This window comes from Photinus pyralis, unplaced genomic scaffold (genome assembly GCF_008802855.1).
Source record: "Photinus pyralis isolate 1611_PpyrPB1 unplaced genomic scaffold, Ppyr1.3 Ppyr1.4_LG7, whole genome shotgun sequence".
In the NCBI taxonomy this organism is placed as follows: Eukaryota; Metazoa; Arthropoda; class Insecta; order Coleoptera; family Lampyridae; genus Photinus; species Photinus pyralis.
In genome coordinates, this window is record NW_022170738.1 from 4,472,418 (window position 1) to 4,496,595 (window position 24,178).

At 35.6% G+C, this 24,178-nt stretch overlaps 1 protein-coding gene across 3 annotated transcripts in view; it reads left to right on the forward strand.

The window, feature by feature from the left end:
* Positions 1-23,353, forward strand: part of LOC116177420 — a 46,293-nt gene extending 22,940 nt beyond the window's left edge. For all 3 annotated transcript variants that reach the window (XM_031496393.1, XM_031496392.1, XM_031496395.1), the window contains 4 exons: positions 6,098-6,479; positions 7,971-8,334; positions 20,859-21,173; positions 22,418-23,353. In XM_031496393.1, coding sequence (XP_031352253.1) covers positions 6,125-6,479; positions 7,971-8,334; positions 20,859-21,173; positions 22,418-22,628 — 1,245 coding nt within the window. In that variant the 5' untranslated portion in view covers positions 6,098-6,124 and the 3' untranslated portion in view covers positions 22,629-23,353. The remainder of the gene's footprint in view (positions 1-6,097; positions 6,480-7,970; positions 8,335-20,858; positions 21,174-22,417) is intronic.
* Positions 23,354-24,178: the final 825 nt, after the last annotated feature.

Consider the following 24,178-nt stretch of genomic DNA (forward strand, 5'->3'; position numbering starts at 1 on the left):
TAATATTGCAATAAAGCTAAACAATTGTAACCTGAGCATAATTTCAACCCGTAGTTGTTTCGTAGTTTTACTGAATCAATCGAACACTGCAAAAGACGAGGCAAAAGAATTATGACTTACGACGCACGAAACAAATATTTTCGATAAGTGAATCGAAAGGAAGTAAATTTACACAATATGTGACGTTACAATATCCAGAAGTTCACCACTTCGCCACCTGAAACCGTTCCTTTTCGTAGAACCACGAGGGTCAAACTTTTTTGACGGGAATATACGTTTTGAAGCACCAGGAATCCGAATGAAAATCTCGATGATATCGATCGGTCTGTCGGTCTGTACTTTCATTTCAAGCTAAGTGGCTGAACCGATTTAAACCACATTTGACGTAATTACTGTGCAATAATGCCAAATCTAGTTTTGAGCGAAGTTGAATAAAAACTCATAATTTTGTGGGCAAGGAAAGACGAGAACATATAAAGTTTATTACGCACACAACCAGGCGATGTCAGGGAAACCATCTTCGGGATAAAAACCCTGGCCTAGCCTACACAAATACATGAATTAAATTAACAAAGGTGACAAAAGCTAAAGAAAATCCACAAAACATTTCTAGTTGTTTAACAATACAAAAAAGGGTAACAAAAATCAAGTTTCCGAAATCATCAACGTGCATCGTTCCAGCTGATTGTTAAAAGTTGCAAAGGTGATAAGCTTTCGCCGATCTGCCTGTTTTCGTTCTGGTAAAAATCTAACCACAGCCTTTTTTTTACCGAAGACGCATTCCTTTCGGAACTCTCCATGAATTTTAAAACACCGCAGGCGTCGTCGTTCACCAGCCATTTTGTTGGCGTCACATCTTGAGCTTGATATCTGAATAAACCGGAAAACATTAATCTGAATCATCAGTTACAAGAATATCATCTTCATCTGAATTGTCCTCCAAATTCGTTATTAGTGGGGCTACATCTTCTTTGTCAAACAGTGCGTTTCCACGTATCAGGTGTAACTGCATCATATCTGCCACCTATTTGAATACTTTTCTCTGTGATAACCTTTCTCGCCCATGTATCGGTTATAATGTTGTTTGCAAGTTCCCCATCTATTTTCGATAGGATTGAAGACGCAATAGGCAGGAGAAAACTATCAACATAGAATAACACCAAAATTTTTCTTGTCATCATACAACGTTAAAATGTCTAACTTTTAAAAACACAGGATGGTTTTAAATTGTAAAATGTTCACAAACTTCCTGTCTCATGCACCGGTGAGGTAAATTTCTCCTGTAAAGAAGATGCAAAGTTCCTCCATTAGCAAAGAGAGGAGGTGATCCATCTTGCTTTGTTCTTTACCTTTTGTCGAGTTTTATTCCTAAATGGGTACATTAGCAAAATATGATATAGCGATCATTAATCAGAAACAGTCTACAGTCACAGTGATTGATGAAGTTTCCTTTCGATTCACCTAGTCATCTCAGGAAGCGTATCTGTAGAAATAGTGTTGTAATTACGGTTTCATAGACAAAAGAAAAAACCCTGGAATAGATTTCTACATAATAGCACTATTCAAATGGGCCAGAAGTGTGTCACTTCAAAATTCTATGCAAGGGAGCTTCTCGTACACAAACATAGCAGATGTCACATTCAGTTTACACGTTGCAGCTCACAAATGCGCAAAACACGGCTCGTTAAATTAGTTGTTTAACGCTCGTTTTTCTAATTTAATTGGGGGTATCTAAACAACGAACGGTTAATTAGCAGTTCTGCGCGTTTGAAAAACGTTTCGATAATTGATCAATTTAACGCACGTTTTAGTAGGACACACGCACATGCTACTATTTTTATAGTCACTGGTACGTTTGTGTATACAGCAATAAAAAAATTGGTGCTGACCGATTGCGATCTGAAAATTACAATACTTTTGCATTACAATATTTAAAATGAACGAAAGCAACTTAAAGGACGATTTGAGAAGCTTAACTGGAGTGAACCATTTTGTAGAAGTGCATTTTATTGGATGAGTGTCAACATCGCGTTTTCTTCAGAACACTCAAGCTAAAGACCGTGATTTGTTCTTAAATCATACATTTCTGCAGTAAACAACAGATCTACCTCTTATCAGTTACTGTTCTCTAAAAGGCAGACTTCTCTCATTTAGCTTATGTGAAATCTAATCGCCGTTTTTGAGAAAGAATCATAAGGAGGGTGGGAGCTAGACAGTTAGTTAACTAAAAATCCCATGTATGGGTTATATGATATGCAATAAAATTGCCTACAATATACAATTTTGTAAAACACTCACTTTAAACAACGTACGCATTAGACAAACCTTTTAACGCACCACTAACTTTCGTCTGCAAAACTTTACAATTAAACAAGACCGACTGGCTTTTCAAATACGCTCAAATACGACGGCATTTAAACGTCCACCAAACCAAAAAAAAAACCTTAACCAAAGAGCAACTATTAACGTTCATTACCAAAGAAGGAGCGATTTACGTCCGTCTCTTCTATTTAAAACAATTTCTTTTTAACTTCTGCCTCCACTTTCTTGCGATGAACATTTGAGGTCGCGCGCATAGTGGGTCCTAGTAAAATAAAGCAGTTAAATAGTACACTCTATGAATTCCTAATTGAATGCGGCTAATAAAAAAAATGAGAAAAGGCTTTCGTGTTAAGGCGAGAAATTTTAGCGCATTTTCCATGAATTAACCAGTACTTCCCGAAAAGCCACGTAACGGGCTGTTTATGGGTACAAAGGAAAATAAGTTATGGCATTAATGTCTTTATATGCATGCGCACACATAATGTTTAAAATATGCGATATGCCTCTACTAGAAGAATCTTTCGGTAGAATTTCACAAAAATGAAACAACGGTTTTCGCCTTAGAGCGAGTAACTAGCGCAACTTCCATTGACGAGTACTTCCAAAAAAATCATATAACAGTCTATTCCTGTGTAAAAGCGAAAATAAATTGAATCATAAATATTCCCTTATATAAGAAACTGAGCATTCCGCAGTTTACGTATGCTCACCAGAAATAGTAAAAAGCGCTCGCCCATTATATACTTTTCCCTGAATTCTGGAGGGAATATCGGACTTGAACACGCCAAGTTTGACCAACAACGCTTGAAAATTAAAACCGTTTTTAAATATTTACGTCCTTTCTAGACGTCTTAAAAATAGGTGTCAAAATTCAAGTTGTTGAAGGGCGCATCTAACGAAGGTAATCTCGACTCAATCTGACGCTGTTTTCTGTGACCCATTTAACTAACGCCATAGCGCATCCAACTTAAATAAGAGACGAGCTATGTGCGGGCTCTGTAATCTAATTAGTTCCAGAGATACAACAGCTCTGTATAGACAAATGTTCCAAAAAAAGTAAAAATTTTCCCTTTTCTTATACTTTATACCATGCTGCACTCACACTTCTATGAGAAACCAAAACACCGTAGGAAAAGTTCTTATCCCACGAAACAAACAAGCATCGTCTCATCAAAATGATGATTGCAGAATTCGAGCGGCAGGGTATTTCAACAATGGAAGACCAACAAGGCTCCGACGTCCTCATTGTTAACACTGCAATTTCCAAGTGTCACGACTTTCCCCGAGTTTTCATCGTAGGTGAAAACGTTAACTTGCTAGGAACCCTAAATGGGTCCTCAGTAACGGAAACCAATGTTTACCTTCACAAAAGGGCAAAGGAGAATACACGGATGCACAGTATTCCTACTTCTCCGTAAAAATTGGGGACCTCCCTCGTAGACTTGTGTTGGTGTTGCATGCCTTAAAAGGCTGTGACAAAACATCTGCAGTTTTTTTGAAGGGGAAATTTTGCTCCGCCTTATCATAAAATCCGGATTTCATGCAAGACTTCGAAGTGTGTTCGTAGAGACGGACGCAAGCCATGAGAACGTGGATAGAACAGGCGAGTCCACTATATAATAGCCCTCTACGGAGGAGATGCTCAACAACCCTCGCACATAATGCGACTTTGGAAAGAGTTCTATAAATACTAATCAATCTAGCATGACTTCCACCCACGACCCAAATAACATTGAATATTTCTGTAATTTACCAAGAATATTCAAAAAATGTATTAAATCTACTTAGGGTTCATTCTACCATGCAGGTATATACCGAGAAAAAGCTATACCTAGAATAAACGTCGATGGTTGCGTTGTTTACAATTGCGTGAACAAATAGGATACATGTCGCTATCGCAGTTATTCTAAGAATATCTTATTCTGGGAATAGGTCTAATTATAGAACCGGCCTTGAGAATACCAACAAATTAAGGAATATATTAATTGTGTGTTTTCAGTATATTCACTGCTGAATATCCTTGAAATATGCCAGACGAACGTATACATTCACAGAACATTATGGGGATATGTGGAATATTTACATACTTTTTAACATGTTAAAAGTATATTCTAAGAGTATCCAATGTTATCTGGGGAAAAATGCGACCAATTATCATTCTTTCGTTCATACCATCAGGTACACAAGCTTGGCTTCAACATGGGTCAAACAGTTTGGGAATGGACAGCCACGGATCAGGGCTTACATCCCATCTTCATGATATAGGAGCCAGCTCCTTCGCTTCATCTGAAGGATCTTTCCTGCAAGTGCAAAAAGGATTGCCCTGGTTCGTGTTCTTGTGTGAAAATTGACATGAGGCGCTCTTCAACGTTCAAACACTACTGCGAAGGCATCAATTTCACGAACATACCAAGAGTCGACGAGTTGGATGAAGAGGGTATCTACGCAGATGTGGAGTCAGGGTTCGAACCCCCCGAGATCGAACTATCTTTTCTATGATATTATATCGCGGCAAAAGGAAGTGGGGAAGGATTGTGAGAAAGAAAGAAGTAGTCAGTCTTATCAGCACTCGCCAAGTGCCACTTTTGAATTTTTTATTTTTTGAATCCTAAAAGTACCTAATAAAATATGGCGAAATCAAACTACCACGTACTAAAAGAAGGTCAGTGGCTCCCCGACAATGTCTGAATCAATTAGATTCAAACTTTGCTAAATTGTTGATTTGAGTATGTTGAATAAAAATAAATAAAAATTGCTTATTTTGTTGTTCTTAACCCCATATCTTAGGTAGTACAATACTTAATCCAACTAATTATAAAACAAAGAACCTTCCACAGTTAGGTTGTGACATAGTACACCGGAAACTGTAACAGAAGACATTTACAAAATCACGATTTTTCAAAACTCGTTAATGTTCTTTTTATTGCTATGGTGATGGGGATGTAAACGCTGCAATTGATACGAACAATTATGCAAAACAGTGCAAACCCATTACGAACATGTACGACCTCCCTGAAAATGAGGTGATAACGTGTAATCGCTCATGATATAGAATCGATTACCTACACCGGTGCGTAATGAAAAAAATTAGAATAGATCATGTACGTTTGGAAGTGATGATTTTCTACAAATGTAAAACTGTCAACAGACGTCGTTTTGGGTTTTGCCTTATTTTCATTTGGAAATTTAGGGAGGTCGTAGAAAAAGTTAGGTACCTAATTCGGTTTAGTTTGCGTATTACAGGTTCGTAGAATTACCGCACTATTACAACCTTATGATGTAATATACCTTTTGAGTTACCTATATTACATTCTGTATTGAAATGCTTCAATCATTCGCCATCCGAGCGTTTCGAAACAATTTCGCGTGTGTCGTATAAATCAAATCTGTAAATGACAGATGCTTCAGGATGATCAATCGGTTAGAAATCGAAGTTCTCAGTTTTTGTCTTCCACCTGACTATTACGAGATATGAACTTCATAAATAGAATAGATGAGTGAAGTCCAAAACGCCTCGAAACCTTCCTACAAAATATGTTTTGAAGCTGCAGACTTCCCTTAGATTTAGTGTCGCACAATTTTACAAATGCGAATCCCTAAACATGAACAGCGCTTAAAAATTACATTAGACCCACTTTAGTTTGGCTGCAAGGATTTATTTCTCCCCTGAAGCTTTTGTGCCTACTCAGGCGTGAAGTAGTTTTGTGTCCCCGCACTCAAGAATTTCATAAAATCGATTTGTATCCCCTTATTTAATATAAATTCTCATTTTCAGGTAATCGTATGATGTTGACGCCGAAAAATGGGCTCACTGTGGAAACATATCCGAAGCTGGTGCATGATACGGATACTCATACTCATTCATCTGCCACACCTCATACAAACGTGCGTCATCGAGATGAGCAAACTTAGTCCATTAGATAGAGAATTAAAGACTTATGTAGACGATCTCGTAAAAACAGACAGTTATAAGATATTTCCCGGAGTGGATATAAAAAGGAACTTCAACGTGACTCAAGATGAATTACGGTCGGAAAGTTGTCGGAGAAGCAGGGAGATGAGGAGTATAGACGATTATTTAAAAGCAAAACTGGAAAAGTACGCTTTAAATCACTATGTTAGAGTTAATTTACCGGAAACGGCGAGATTTTTCCAACGTAAGTATTTTCTTTCAATTTTGAACGATATTGTTCAAATTTTTCAGCGTCGCAAAGAATATAAGAGAACAAAATTCAAAAGGAATCGCTTCAATACTGAGGCGTATTTGAAATTACCGAACTTTGTCAGAGATTAGCAAAGTAATGCCTTTCAAGGGATCATAGCAATATTAAATTTTAAGCTTTAAATTTTTTGACGTAGATATTAAGATTGGAGATTGGGATTTGATGCTTATTTAGGATCAGCGAACTTAATAAAGTATCTACGTAAACGCCGAGTTAACAAAATGTCAAAAAGGGTTGAACTCGAAGCTTTTACAGGAGTGCGATAACAAGCTCACTTCCTCAAGATCGCAAACAGTTAACGATAGAAATGGCAGACGTAAAAAATATCATTTCGCACAAGGGTCGAGGGCAAAAGTGTCATACAATTTAAAGCCCTGCGAATTAGGTAATTAGGCAATAGATTACTCAATCCCGTTTCGTTCCATTACGTTCTTGTCCAGTATAAGCTAGTCTAATTGATATAAATGTTAAACCTTCGAGAAGATGGATTAACGTACTTGAGGGGGTTCGATCTAGTTTAATTGTTAGTAAATTGTAGTTAGTTTCTCATTAATGAAAATAGGATGAAGGTGCAATCGATTTTGCTTGTTTGACATCAATGATCAACGGCGGTATCAATTCCTTGCAAAGTTCTTTTTTGTGTCGATATGATACATATTATTGTGATATTATTGAACCAAAAATTATAATGCATGATTGAAGGTTGTATTCGTAACATGGCTTTTCGGAAACAATTGTATTAACATAGCAGGTTATATCTAAACGTACAATTTCAAATAGTGGGTCCACTCATCTTGAATAAATCGAACAAAACCTTGGATTATAGTGGTAGGTACAATAGGATTTCCACACCTGTCTCGCGTAGCATAATACGAATTATTCCGCCCCTTCTAAACGGGGAGACAATATCTTCTTCCTCCTATCTTGTAGGGTATTCTACATCACCTGATAATCCGGTTTGTGAACAGATAGTACTTTCGTCACTTGGTAAAAAACGACATGTCCGTTATCCTGGAGTTCTAATGCTTTGCTCTTGGGTTGTTTTTCTCTAGCTCTTCCACCTCCACCCGAATTTCTTTTTAAATACCGAAACCATTCCTCGAGACATTGGAAGGTCGCTGGCTACCCAATAGGCTAGAGAGTATATTCTGTAGCCAACGCAAACAGATCTTGGCTCTTCTCCGTGGTCACCCAAGACCAGCCCTTCTGTGATCGCCATACAAGTCTTCGTATATGAGATATACTGAATAACTAATAACCAAATTATTAACGAGCAATTAATTATAAGGTTCGTTGAAACCTTCGTTTTGTGAAACTGGAACAAGGTTCCTTAAAGTACATCATTAGAAAGGCATTTTCAGGTTAGGGTACTGTAGTTGCATGATATAAATGAATGATTAGGTCTATAATATTCTCTCGTTTTAGCTGTGGAGGCTGGAAAAAGTTCTTTTATGGCCGGATTCGGTATGGGTTTCTTGGCGTTTGCGTTGAAGAAAATGCTGTTACCCGTATTCATCGGCGCTCAATTAATAAAATCCGTACTTCTGGCGCTTTTCCTACCGTCGCTGCTGGGCAGCGTGGGAAAGTTGCTCGGAAAAGGCTTATCAACGTTCTCCGGAAGTTCGGGATCTTCAGGCCTTGGCCATGGGAATAACGACCCAGTTGAAGATTTCGAGTTTAAAGATACTAGTCCATATAATGTCAATTCCGCGCCGGACACTGGTACTGCGGAGACCGGTTTGAGTATCAATGTTGCTACATCTACCGATAAGACAGATACAATAAACAGGTGAGTTTATTCAACAAGTTACACTATAATGATTAATTCTGATTCTGTTATTATTGCCCTTTATAAATAGCTACGAATGGAAATAGTTCTAATCATCAGAAATAACATTTTCCAACTTTTAAGCGTGCTGTTATGATAAAATCAACTTGTTATGTTATTTGAGGCTAAAAAAAGAGATTTTATTTTTGTAATCCAGGTGGCGTTAGTATTGGATCTCGGTTACAATAAAAGGTTTTTAAGAAAAATTGCTAACAATAATCTTCTATCATCAACATCCATGAAGAACAAGGAAATACGCCTGAAAAAAAAACAGAAATTTTAGTAATACACTCACACTTGATTTAAATTAGTTCAACAATTAAACTCTTTTAAAGAAAACAACAGTTTTCATCTATTTTTCGAACTTTCGAATTTTGTCTAGATATTTTTTTTACTATGAGAGTGCTTTATTAAATGTTTTTGTTTCAATTGAAATAAAAGGGCAAAGAGGCGAAGCAAAACTAGTACAATGAACATCGTAAAAGACGGGGCGATTGATAAATCTGGTCGTATTTGCGCGTTGTATTAAAAGGTTTATCTGGTCATTGCGATAAGAACATTTTTGCGTTTTTGATAGTGAAGTTTGTTTATTAATGAATGTTAGTTGATTTAATGTGTGACGTCATTAAATTAATTAATCAGGTTCGTGAAAAGTTTTTAGTGCTTTATCCGCATCCGGAAAAATAATAGTTTGAGTGTGAGTCAATCCAGTCGTTCAATACAAAGTTCTCGAAGTGTTCGCTAGAGTAATATTCTTCTCTCCACCATTCTAGAAGCCAAGCGTAGTCATCGCGTGTTTGCTTAATTCTTTGTCCGTCAGAAAATCGCAGTTAACGACCGGTTTATTAGATTATTTAAAACTGTAAGTAATAAAGATTCCTTTAATTAATTGTCTATCGATCGCTTGCATGCGTGGCATGTGTAAATTTGGTTCTGAAAGCCTATTTTGTCCAGCATGTGTTTAATTTTTTTGATGTTTCACTGAATAAATTTTTGTCTTTGTCAATCAAGTATTTATATGTGTGTTTAATCGAACCCAAAGTGGGACTCCAATGAGAGTTTTCATGATAATAACTTTTTGGTACCGGAATTATGTTCGGTGATTATCAAAATTTTTCATCTGAGCTAATTTTAAGTCAAGACTCTTCCTTGTTTCGGATGCAGGGTATGTATAGGAAAAGTAATAATAAGATTCTAAATGTAGTTAATTATTTGACTTGAGGTAGCTGGATAGGTGTTCTGTGTGCTAGACTAAAAAACATGGTGTAAGTACTGATGATGTAATACAGTTTGGTGCATCATCATTTTTTTTGCTCTTTTCAAGTAAAATTTTTGTTAGCTGCAGTATTATTTGCAAATCGTAGTTTATTATACACTAAGGACAAAATTGTCGTTACGCAGTGTAACAGAAAACATAAGATGTAGATGAAATGGGTTGTCCATATGCTAAATAAGATCCGGTATTACGTAAATTACAGTCGAGTTCCAGTTTCTAATTAATTGCATTATTAATACTTGTCTTCCCTTCTCTACCGAAAGGTATAATTTTTACCAATCAAAATCTCTAATTCGCAGCGTTTTAACTAAAAGGAATGGTTAATGCGCGAGATAATCAAATTATTGTGCATTCTATATTTTTTAAATCATCCAAGCATTTATTGTAAGCGGTTTTTTTTGTATTCTATAATTTGGTAGAACAAATTTGGCGTTAAAGCGTGGCAAAGTAAATTGAAATTCAATATTTGATATAGATTTATAAAAGTAACTTTTTAATTTGTACAAAAGCAGCGGACAAGGGAATTGGAAAAGTATTCTTTTGTTTATGGCATTGAAAGCAACGAGGAAAGCAAAGCCCATTTATTCCACGTTTTAATTCAAATTTAAAGAAAGCTGGTATAAATTCTATAATTATTAAATAAAAACCTCACGCCGGCGGTAACTTCAAATTAGTAATTGTAATTAATTGACGGGCAGTTTATACCTTTTTCGGCTTTCCGTTTAATTAGAATTAGTGCGGATTAACCGAAATGGTTGGAGTGTAATGAAAAAACCGCGGGCTTTTCTTATTCTAAGCTGTGCACAAATAATTGTATCGCCCCGAAATGAAAAGGCTTAGAAAATCCATTTCCACAGCTTTGTGCGTGTCTTTACTCGAGATTATTTTTAAGGGTCAACTGGAAACATTTCAGGCATAGCAACTAAACATTTCACTTTTAAAGGTATTAAATGTATTACAAAACATTATTAATGTGATTTAATAACTTTTCTCCGGCAGCAATTTTGCTATAAATTATAAACCCCTGGGAAGGGTATGGAGTAATGTGAAACATTCATTTGTTGAAAGGACGCCGTTAAAGGTATTTATTGTTGCCGTCTTAACGGCCATTAGATCTAACTACCGCTGAATTTTTCATTAAAGTGAAAGGAAAAACGCGTATATAATATTAAATTTGAGCTTTGTTATTTCATGTCATGGATCATTGACGTGGTTGCGGTAGCGAATTTAAATAAAATACGGGAATAGTCACCATATCGGAGCTTACTACTACTTTTAAGTCTTCACTGTAACATGGAAGAAAGATGGTTTCTGCGCTGCGTTTATTAGAGTAATACTAACTACATAAACTTGGTGTTTCAAATTAAGGTATAAGGCTGTCATATATCTTCATTTATACATGCTTTGCACAAAATGGTCCTTTCACACCCCAAACTTTTGACTGGCTCCGGTATGTTCGGCAACGCAATTAGTCTCACTGAATGTACGCTGAAATTCCTGCTTAAAAGACTTAACCTTCCGCATTGGTAATTAATAATAACTCTCTAAGGGTCAGTTTTTCCATCGCTCTATTCGGTAGATAAGTACCGTGACAACGATTGTATCGACAATGGTATCCAAGGAATTTATTCGGAGAGTAAAGTTATTGAGAGATGGAAAAAAGGGTCTAAGAAAAATAACAAGGAACACAAACGTTATCGGTACCAATGGTAACTTTAATTAATTGTAAACAAAAAACCATTGCCGTCATTCAACTCTGCAACTCCAATTGTCACCATGCTATAGGTCCCATACCCCAGACAACAAACCGCCGCTGAAAATTTTGCTCACATATATTTTACGTTGTAATTATTTTGAATATATTGCATTTCCTTAACTCTGTAGTATTTTTATTTCTTTGGTCTCACAAAAATTAGGGAGCTCCGGCAATTTTTTTAAACCTTACCTTATTCATTTTTAGTCCTTCGAGCCCAGGAGCTCCAGAAATTTTTTTTGTTCGTTTCACAAGTATTAATTTGTCAATGTTGCAGTTTACGCTAAGCATTGGTTAATTTATTTTTTTGTGCCATTTGGCGTAAAATATACATGAATTATAATAATTGGAATGTATAAATGTAAAAATTATAATATATTGCTGTGTGCGCTGGTCCGTAGGCCAGAAAGACCATACACAAAACACCAAAACAAAAACCTAGCTAGCTCTTTACCTTCACGTATTATCCCAGCACAAAACTCCTCCCCAATACGGAGGAGAGATTCGACTCTGCTCTCAGTTAACCTGTTAACTTCTAACAGATAGTGGGTTAGACCAAATACCTTAAACTCCAAACTGAACTGCAAAATTTTGAATAATTAAAATGAACCTTGGGCAAGCCTCCAATGAAAACACAGATAAATTAGAAATGAAGTCGTTAGAATAAAACATACGGAAAATTAATGTGAGAATGACAAAAGTGCAATTTAATCGTAACACACACAAGGAAAATGGTACACACACAAACAATTATTACAAAAAAAAACCAAAAATTAAGACTTAATTACTTATAGTACATGTCCGGGAATTGTAATCCAAATAAAAAGGTATCTGTACACAAAAACAATTTTCAATTATCAACACAAATTACTACACTTTACACTGACAACCGGGTAGATTACCCATCTACCCATCTACCCTTGGGTAGACAAGGACGTTCCAATAAAAAACAAACTAAACTTCAAAATGAGTCACGTTGTACAACAAACTTATGCGGGCGCCGACAAACACCTCTTCTTGAAAAAAAACACCTTTGATGGACAGTAATTAGCCGCGATTTCGGCTTCCGGCTACGCAAACGAAACTTCTATCTTCAAACTCCCACTAGACGAAACTTTCAATGCTGGCTGTCGCTTCAACACAGAAAAAAAATCCACGATGTAACTCGCAAGAAACGAAATAAATTCCTCAACGAAAGTATGTAGTTCGATGCTGCACGTAGCAAAAAACTGACTTCAAACTTCCAACAAACGTAGTTTTTCGTTCGTTCGCACTATGGCTATGACTAAACGTGGAATAAAGCGACGCTCTTCCTCTTCACGTCATATTTAAAGTGAACACCCTTCTTCCGAAAATCAAAATTATAACAACCAATTATACACAGTTGACAACAGAAAATATCCCCCCTACTTAATAGACCAAAATAATATAGGTCGAATAATTTTACTAAACAATTTCTTATCAGACATTAATTAACTAAGATACCAGGAAAAATAAAAATTCATCTCTTTTAACTACACAGAAAGAGCGATAAATCACATCCACCTGTCAATTAAATTAAGCATTTACAATTGATAACAGATAAAGACCAATACAAAATTCCCAGAAATTTCTACAGTGCTCTATGCGTTGGCCAAAGACTTGGAGGAGGATAGTCTTTAGTATGACTCAGTGTATTCTAAAGCAATATTAATGAAGTTGCAAACTTAGTGAAATTGGGAATTTGGAAAATTTGTCACATCTGAGAAACGTTTCAGCATCGGATTACCGAGATCTTTAACAAAACAACTTTTTAAAAATGGTACACCTTCATTAGACTAATGGTTTAACACTCGGATTTCACGAAAAACACAGCAATATTTAACATGTGGTGTAGTGCACAAAGGGGCGTTTTGTTATGTTGCGATACTTTAAGTTGCCACTACCCTGGTTTTTAATTATAATCATCATGAAGTTTACTAAAAATGCCACAATTTGTACTACTAACAGAGCGTAAAGGGCATTACTGACGAACATAATGAAAAGGACGCGCAACTGCATTCAGTTTCATTGTTGTAATATGAATTGTAATTCTGTGCCTGTGGATTAAAGAATATTAAATAAGTATTTGTTCCCCGCAAAGACTAGATGAATAACCTCGAGATCCCGGATCAATCTGTATTAGAAGCCAATACCAATATTACTTTCCATGCCTAATTTAGTGTGTCCAGTTTGGCGAGCTTTTGCCAATGCAGGCTTAATTATGCAGCAGCTAAATCGGATTTGTAGATTAAAATTGGGTTTATCGGAATACAAGTTCAAACAAAGCTTTTCGTTTGGGATTAACACGAGATAACGGACCCTTTTAAATCATTTTCGGGTCTCGCTTATTTAACGGGAAAACATTTTCGGGTCTCGCTTATTTAACGGGAAAACTCCATATGCATTGCGTTATGAACACTTTTCTTCTCCCATTGGAAGAGACGAAAAAATGACACGTAAAATTATTCTTTCCTCTTCCCACACAGGGATAGACTAATGACCAAAAATCCTCACTTAAATATGTTAAAGAACGAAACTGATGAGAAAATTGCATGGACCTAACGTTTCCCATTACAAGTTCTCGCTTGTTTAGGATGTTTGACTGACCTTTCATGGGAGAACAAGTACCAAAAACAAACTTGACCCAAACAAGCGTCAGATATTGACTTTTTGTTTGTTGAATAATGGTCTAGAAAATGTCCCTCCTCATCAGAGCATAGGGCGCGCACAGCCAAAGTCTAAGGCGAGCATGCGCTAAATAAAGATAACTATTAACGAGGAACAAAACGCAAGTTTATGATTTTGGAGTTTCTGTCCGTCAGTCCGTCCGTCCGTCTGTGTACATGCGGGTCACTCTGTAATTGGGCGAAAGCCTGTTGAGAGCCCAGAGCAAGAGAGGGACAATAAATAAATAAATAAATAAATATCTCATGAACGGTTTCGATTTTTTTTTTTATTTATTATTCTTCTCTTGTTCCGAGTCCTCAACAGGCTTGCGCCCAATTACAGAGTGAATTTTCTGGTTCTATTTTGAGTAATAGGTAGACAATGGTCAAAGGACTAAGTGATTAAGTACCACGATTCTCGATTCTCTATTGAGAATTTTACCGTTTGTCAAAAGGACAGCGACAATCTGCATTGAAATTCTGTATGAAAAATTACAACGAGTCGTTGATGTTTCAGTTAAACATGAATGTGTTATACTCAGTTAGGTGAAAGAGCAGGACATGGCATACATGCCACTGCTTAACATCGTTCATTCTTATTGACGAAAGGCATTTATTGTTATAACCTTATTATTATTATCAAAATTCTTAATCCTTCACCATTGAGTAATATAAGTATAGGTACCGTTTTATATCTAAATAAAGCCTTCCTTTAAATAAAACATTAAATGATTAGGGATGAATATAAAAATATTCATATCTGGTTTTAAAACCGATAAACTTGAAATAAACATCTCAGAGAAGTCAGTTCAAATTTCGTTTTATTGATATGAAAAACAAAGTTCTGAAATAACCACAAGAACCTAAATTGAAAGCAACTCATCCGCATGCATTTAACAATTGCGAAAGAATAAACCCAAAGTTGCGGATTTGATTTAATAAAGTTTGCAAAGAAAATAAAATACGTAAAGGCTTATTGAGCTTCAAACTTTTAGACCGCATTGATGAATAAATCATACTTATATTTGTTTATATTAAATTGTCACAAGTAGTGTGCTTGGATCAAAAATTATTTACTAATTCACCTGCTCATCGTATGCTTTACTTCAGCTTAGCATTTATGTGTCTGGCCCACTGAAATACTAACTGGGTTGTTTCATATAGCTGTATAAAATTGTAACAAGGAACAAAGGGCTTTTTACGTTAACGCTGTGCCTCAAGTTTCCGCAATTCCAAATTGATTTCCCTTTTCAACATCTATTCCAACTACTTTCCTGGCGTTTTCACGAATATCTAAACATTAAAGGATCTAATAGAGGTCAAGAATTTCGTATAAATAGGCGACACAGTATAATAACCATATTCGTTAGAATGTTAACACCCACGAAGAATGTATCCGCTGGTTCGTTGCCCTTTAGTTCCAAATACCTACCTATTGTTCCGAGATATTTACAAAGAAATAAAAAGCCATGCCCAGTATGTTCTAATAGTGCTATTTATTATGTGTATTTAGGCTAAATTTATTAAAATCTTTCTTTTTTAATTAATACTTAGTTATTTGTACAGGGTGCCCTAGATTTGAAGGTAAGGCGTCGGATAAATGAGTGTGAAGCTGTGCATTTTGTAACAAAAATCTAGCTGTGCATAGAAAGTGAGAAAATGCCGAATTCTTTTGAAGATATCCGAAAAAACAGAAATTCCTTTTTATTTTTTGTGACTTTATTAGAAAGGATTTTTGATCTTAAGTGCGACGTTCGCCATCAATTGTGTCTTTTTAAATACGCACCTGCAATTATATTTTGAGGGAATTCATCATACTCTGAAACAACCTTTTTGTATCACACTTGGTTAGTTACTACCACAATAAAGTAATTTTGCACAAAAAATTTGATCATTGACAAACAAAATAAATTTATTCGACATAAACAAAGAACATTGCTGAAAATAAAGAAAGGCCCTTAGGGCCTGCAAACAGTATACCACGCACATGCGATCGATTGAAACAAATTGATAAAAAAAAACTTAATTACTTTACAGAGGTAATAATCCTAATATCCCGTCCTAGCTCCGATTTTCTTTAATAGATGCACAAAAACACAAACACCAACTAAGGTTGCTTCTGAATCTTCATTTGTTTTCTCTCAGACTTAATTAAATAATCGAATTTGTGTTCAATCCAAATTAACAACCACGTTTAAACTAAAAAAAGTGAAATTGAAATTATACAAGGAGGCCCATCATCACTATAAGTGCTTACAGATTCTTTGCAGATGTTTCTATCTTATCTTTAGAATTTTATGTATGTCTTCAGAGATTCACTACACATCCTTGAGAAACTAGAGATGCTCCCATAATTCTTAAGATATTCTAAAAATGTTTACAAACTCAGATGTAATATCCTAGAGTTGATTAGATGGGTCAGTGCTTGTATAGGATTCCCATAGGATTTTCAAGAATGAGAATCTCTACAAACTGATTCCGAGGCTGCTGTGCCAACTCGAACTACCTAGATTCTCCACATATCTTCAAAAAATGTATGACCTACGCTATTGTTCTGTAACAAAATTTCAATGCCAGCATATGTATGGCACATTCTGCATCATAGTCGATAGTGTAATCTACGTTCTTTCTGAACAGTATACCTACAATCACACACAAACGTATTTCAGGGAAAATTCTGGGACCCATTTTGTTGTAATTTTGTACCTTTCTCCCGAAATTCTGAAAATCTAAGAATTAGTTCAACAATAGTTTTAGGCGGAGCTCCAAGAATGTAGACCGGATTTTTGAATTATTTACGAATCTCCTCATAGATTAGATAAATAAGCGTTATATCTATAAATAATACATTACTATAGTTTTAATATTACCACTTAGTTATAACCCAAGAATGGCTGGACCGATTTTCATGATCTTTGATTTGATGGATTCGTCTCCGATCCGAATAGCAGAATAACTTAAAATACCGAAAAAAAAACAAGAAAAAATATGAGATAAATTACAAAAGTAAATAACAGAACAAATGATAAATTAAAAAGTGGTAGGCATAAGTTATTCGCGATTTCGATTGTCAGTAAATCTCTGTAAGAAGATTTGCAGCGTATACATTGCAATTTTCTAAGGAATCTTTAACATATTCTGAATCGGAATCTCTTATCAGTTATCGCACAAGATTTCAAAAGATTTCAAATGTGCACAGTGTCATTATGCAACGATGAAGAAATAAAATTTAAGTTTAAATACTTTCAAATATTTAAGATGTGCACAGTATGATTTTGCAACACATCAGCACCACATCCTGAAGCGGTACATATTAACTCACAAAACTCAAAGGATTTAAAATGTGCACACTGTAATGGCATTATATTTTGGGAATGTTTTGGAATGTCAACCCAAATAGGTATACTTATACGAGGTTCGCCGCCATAGACGATACAAGGTTCGTCGGGTCTGCTATTATGTATATAAATAAAAATGAATGTTTGTCTGTCTGTATGTCTCTTACGCTTGCCTAAATCCTTCATTCCACGGCAATGAAACTTTGGGAAAGAGTTGGACGTATGGCCGAGAAAGTTTCTGAGTTAGTGAAACGCTTTCCGAAATTCCCACGGACACGCGAACAGAACAAAAAACAGGATTTTATGTTTCATTGTGTTATGAATTCTTGAAGATATATTGATCTAATTTGGGAATCAGTGGAATGTAATTGAGGAATCTGCTGGCTGCCGGAATTGTTATGAATTTTGTAGTGACACCATCACTCGAAGTCTTTGTTCCGCCGAAACTCCATGCAGCTGTGAACCATCTGACTGTTCAAGGAGTGAAGGTAAACGCTGTGATGGTTTAACCCTCATGCCATGGCGAAAGAGGAGGTCGCTTGTGTGGAATTTTACGTGCCGGGATACGTTCGCGCCTTTTTCGCTTGAATCAGGCTGGGTCAGCAGCGGAAAAGGCTGAAGCAATGAAGTACGCTACTTAAAGCCCGTATTCAAATAGCGAACGAATTCGAATGGATTCATTCGACCTTCGGGAAAAAAAATTTTGTTAACAAAAGGGGCCAAGAGAAATCGCTGGAAATTATTTTGTAGCTTTGTCGGTAGAGGGCGTACGATTCATAGTTAAGTAGAAAAATGACCTTTTTCCTAAAATATACCCAACAAACGTTAATAAAAAATACATGCACCGCAATCTTGTATCAATTAATGCATCATTTTGATGCATGTTATGCTCTAGCTCATAAAATATGAGGGGTGGGGGAAGAGGAACATCTCTTTAAGGAATTGAATGTAACTTCGGATTAGGTTAACAGATTTTCAAATAATAGGTCTTATTGGAAAGAGCTCTCTTCGTGGAATCAGATTTTACATGAATGGAAACTTTTTAGTAAATGTGATGAGTGGCAGAGGGCGCGATGTGACATTAACATAAACTTTGCAGGTTTTTTGAAAATTTCACATGGAACGATATAAATATTATATGATATTATCAAATAAGATGAAACAGTGAGAATATCAGTGAAAACCGCATTTTGATATCTGTTTTCTAAGCAGAGATATGGCCAAAATACGAACATTCACAAATTTTAATCCAATCAAAACTATTGGTTCACGAGTAGCAGAAGTTACTGGTAGAAGTAAATCAATTATGTTATATATTATATACTTGTTTCAAGGACCATGAATTGCCATTCAAGGAGACACATGGTTATCCTTGGTAGTTTTAATAATAATATACAGTGTGTAAAGCGATGGGGTATACAAGAGGGATTTTTTTTTAAATATTGATTTATGACAAAAATTTATTCTTCATGATATTTTTTGCTTGCTTTGAAAATACCAATAACGTTTCGATTGTTTGTGGTTTGATAGCAATAAGCCGCGTACAGACCGGATTCCAACGCCAAGCCAACGAATCCAAGCACATGTGACGTTGACGTTTGTCGTTGGAAACGATTGGAATGCCCTCGTCCACACCAAAATTTAAGATTTGAGTTGGACTTGGTGGGACCGTGTTGGGTAAAGTTCGGTAACCGGTGCTGCTAGTCTGTCAAACAATGTCAAGCGACGAGGACGAGGTAACAACACCATTTAAAAATAGGAGTTTGTATAGTGGCAGTCACTTACTAGAGGAACTTTAAAATGAAGATGGTGGACATTTTAAAAAGGCAGACAAACGACTAAAAACTAAAATCGCGACAAATCCTGTCCAGACCACATCAAATTTTCCTTTGATGTACCTACCGCTCACCGAGCGAACGCAACCGAACGCCAACAGCGCCGTTGGAAGCGGTTGGAAACCGTTGGCTCGCGCGGTACACTCCAACCCGAACACCTCCAAATCTGTAACCACATGTGCCTTGGCTTGCGTTGGAAACTCGGTCTGTACGCGCCTATACGCTATTTTGATTATAATGTAGAATAACTTTCAATAAAAAAAATTAATTTTATTATTTTTCCAGATTTCTATAAATAAATTTTAAATTATCGAAACGTTATTGGTACTTTCAAAGTAAGCAGAAAATATCATGAAGAATAAATTTTTTTCATAAATCAATATTTAAAAAAAAATTCCCTCTTGTATACCCCATCGCTTTACACACTGTACATATAATAATAATATATATTTGCCCAACAGATACATAAAAGATCCAATTAGATTAGAGGACAAATGGAAAAAGTTAAACTTACAATAATTCGAGAAAGTAGAACAGTAACAATGAAAGTAACAAACAAACAAACAAAAAAAGAAATAACGCGCATGAAAAGTAATTCTAAGTAATACCTTTGAATATAAATATTCAAAGCTAATACTCACTCTATGGTAATACATAATAAGTTACATGAATAAACAATTCAAAAACTTAGAAACCGATTTTTGCTAAATGTAAGATATACCTATTCGAATACATATTACAGTTGTTACATACATTATGGAGCGGAGACTTCTTAAATAAGTTTGACTTCGAAAAAGGTAGATAGAAGGTGTCATTTCCGCGATAACCCTAACGGGGGACGAAAAAATTGAGGTACTGAAGCAGGTCAGGGAAGTCGATTGTATCATGTATTAAGTTATAGAGAAACGACATTCCCATTCTAATTCTTCTTTGCTCTAATGAAGGAATATCAGTGACTAATAATAGCTCGTTGTGCCAAGGTCTGGACGAAATCTCTTGCTTGAAATTTTATATCATTTCAATGGATTGTTCAAAATGACAATACACTTAGGCATAGTTTAATTTAATATATTTAGTAGGTACGTGTTTAAAGTTTTGATTTGTCGTATTCATTTTGCAACCGATTGAAACTTGGAAAAAGTATTATCACATTGATATAGGTAATTGTCATGTCAGCATTTTTTAATTTTCTTCCATTAGGCTTAATCAACGTAATCGCTACTTTCTTTGATGTTCAAGCTTTCAAAAAGTTCGAGGAAACTAACTTCTTTCCAATTTTCTCTCGCGAAACGTTAAAAGCAGATTAAAACAGAAAATTAGTATTACTCCCTTCACTTTTAACAAGTGCGGTGTTGTATAATGCGAATTTCTTTGCGAATAAGGGAAAAATACGTCCCAGTTGAAAAGAATATTATTTCATTACATCTTTTCTCTGGAAACTTTTAGAATGATGTAAAAATTTGAATTTAAAAAGGAAGCAGTTGTTGTGCAATAGAAGTAATGCAAACTGTGGTTCAGATGCTCTTATTAAGTTTCTGATTACTTACACGAAATTGAAAAATAAATTGCATTTTCACATGATACTTCTGATTTTAGGTTTGGTTACGGAAATAACATGGTATCGTATACACCGTATCAATCCGAGAGTAATTACTATCTAAAGAAGCCTTCAGTGAACACAGATTTCAAGGTTTTTCACAAAATACCTCCCTCGTCGCTCTTACTGACGACATATGATCCGTTCTACAGCCCCCTTTTATCAAGGTTGGACGCCGTCTTCCAGCAGCTCGGACTGGGCAACGACAAATCACCCAAAACGGAACGTTGCAGGGAAAAGCTCGTGTGCATGATGTATGCCAACCCCGCAAAATACGCTCCTTACAGCAATTTGGTTTCAGCGCAGCTCAGCAGGTAAAGTTTAACACGCTTCCGCTGTTATAAAAATTTCAAATTTCTTTTTACTTTACATCTGAATTTAAAATGTTTGATTAGCTGGGCGAAGTAATTTTAAATTTTCATCTCGACTAGGTAATATATCCCTCTAACTTTTGTTTCCTCGCAAACTGAGAATGACAAATATGTTTTAATATACGTAGATATTTTGTCTGAATTTTTCCGCTTTTGTTTATGATGAGTGATTGCCGTTAAGCTTTCCAAACAAAGCAGTATTAAATTAATTCGCCGTCCTTCATTTGCGCTGAGGAACAGTTTCATAACTAAAATTAATAACGAGTTTTATCATCATTTTTAAGTGTACATGAAGCAACAATTCTACACTTAATGAAGCGCGGAAATTTTCGACTAACTTATTAATTTACTTCAGTTGTGAATATAAATTTTTAGTTTATTCAAAGTCGGGCCAACAAAAATTGGGCTGGCATCGAGGGTTCAAAATTAATATATGTATGAATAGTTTCCAACTTATCGCATAAAAGCTTACAAACTCGTTTGAGTATACAAGGATTAACTAAAAACAAAGTTTAGGCGAAACATTTTGTGATGCATGTAATTTATAAACTATAACTGTAATTAAAGTTGAACGGGTTATGTGTGAATAATTAATTGAAGAGTTAATGGAATATATGCGACAGGATAATGAAAGATGCAAAAATCTTCCATCAGCCGCATGTGTACGAGGAAAGTATAAAAATTGGCTTTCAGAGGTAGAGAATACTGGAGAGTATACAAAGTATTGAGAAAAGTAAGATTTTGTTTCTGGATGATGATAATTTCGAAAAGGTTTGAAATTGGTAGCAGACAAGAAATTCAAAGCCTTGAATAAGATATTCTTTGTTCGTGCCTACATCTATATGACCTAAGGAAAAAAATCGGGACACAGTCTCGGGTTTGATATCTCGAATAGGACTATACAGCAACAGAAGATTGGTTAAAGTTAGACTAACGAGTATATCAATGTCATTAATTTTTCCCTGGGCTATATAAATGGAACTGTCTTTCTCTTCCAAACTCCCAAGGATTGAAGGGCGTACACATTTATGGGAACACCTTTAGCAGTTGCCTAATCTAAATTAATAACGGATGCCTAAACTTTTTATTGAAACATGGTGCTCACACAAATACTGTGTTAAGAGTCTAAAAATCCTGTACAATTAGAATAATAGAACATCTTGCACATTCATTTTCTCATGTTTTAGGGAGTTGAACGAGTTGAGAAAACCGTCATCGGACAATCCAGAAATACTGCGTTTCTTCCGCTACATGAAAGCAGCCAAAGACGGCCAAGATGGCGAGGAGTGTTTAGCCCATAGCGGATGCCCATCTCTCTCAGCTGATCAACCGAATCCTGCCATTGTTACAACGTTTAATGAGATCAACAAGCTAGTACAAGCCAGAAAATTTAATTAAGGGAATTCAGTCATTTATGTCTATAATTTATTTATTTAATTTATTGTAGTTGTAGCTTATTTATTGATCAGTTAAGTGATCAGTTATAATCAGTCATTTTTATCCAGTTTAGTTCTTAAGTATGGTTTGTGTACATATTTAATTACATTACAAAGTAAATTGTTAAAGAAAAAACACTGTACTTCCAAATGAATTAAAGAACGGTAAAATTATCTTTTTCATAAAACCATTGGTTGCATTTTGACTGTAGCCTAAAATTGTTAATATTGTCCCCCTAGAGGTCATTGGCGATATCCTGCAGACCAGGGAGGCGAAGTTTCGCTGAAGCTGTGAATGTGTTTGTAATGGAAGTGAAGGAATGCTTAGTTTTTAGGGGAATTTTTCGAAAATCTCCGTATGTGATGGATTTGTTCGTTTGTCCGCCTGTTCCTCGTCTAATTTGGGAACGAAAAGAGGCAGCGCTGTCAAACCTACGCCAATCGATTTTTACGAGTTCAAGGATCAGTGCTATTGAATATGAGCCGGATCAAAAGTCTGGTTTCCGAATACAAGCTGAGTGGCAAAAAATTTCCCAACTGAAAATCATATGCGATTCCTTGTATCTTGTTATTTTGTTTACCTCACAGATTAATGTTTCAGTAGAATTTATGTTTTGGTTTGCTTTGTATTCACTTAATAGATTAATGTATTCATAAACCATTTAATTTAGAATTACGCTTTATTTTGTTAAAACTATGAAAAATAAACTTTATACCGCTTTTAATTTTATTGTAACTCCCATATGATTATACCTCAAATACAATCGTATCAGAACCAAAACCCCATCTAATTACTACAATAAACCAATTTTAATGTTATCCATTAAAACCAAGTGCTACATCCATAATATTAGCGTTAAAGCAACTCTGTACCCACAAAACTAAAAATTTTAAACGTTTTTTATCGTTTCCTGTAAAATTTTTGGTTCATACACCGTTCTGATATGGTGCCCTCGATACTTTAACACTAACAGAACTAGACATTTGGCATCAAATAATACTACTTCTCGCACGTTTTATCTGTCTCGATCCTCTCAATTACCGAAAGGGTGGGTAGGTAGGGTGCCAAAGCGACATTATACTGGTATCACAAGTAAACCTTTGTATGAGGAATCGAGGTAAAGCAGAAGCCAGGAAGGAAGTGATAGTCAAATGGAAAGTGTTTCTCAAGTGCCGTACAAACAATGTATTTGAAGGCGTTAAGTGCGTTAATTGCAATAGAGAATTTCATGCCAGATTCGCTTTATGTTGCCTTCTACAGTGTAAGTGAACCTTGATTTGAATTCTATTTGCTAGTTTCACAGCAAATTTCTATACCCGCATTTGATTTTTCTTGAGATTGGCCATTTGTTATATTTCATTTCATGCTTAAACTCATTAAGATCGATTGGCAACTTTCACCTTTTGGTCCACGAATCTGCCTTTTTGAACGAAATTAACCTTTTCCCCATGCAGAGGTATAAATGTAGAAGTTAATACATTGCTTAGCGACTACCACAGCCATCTCAACAT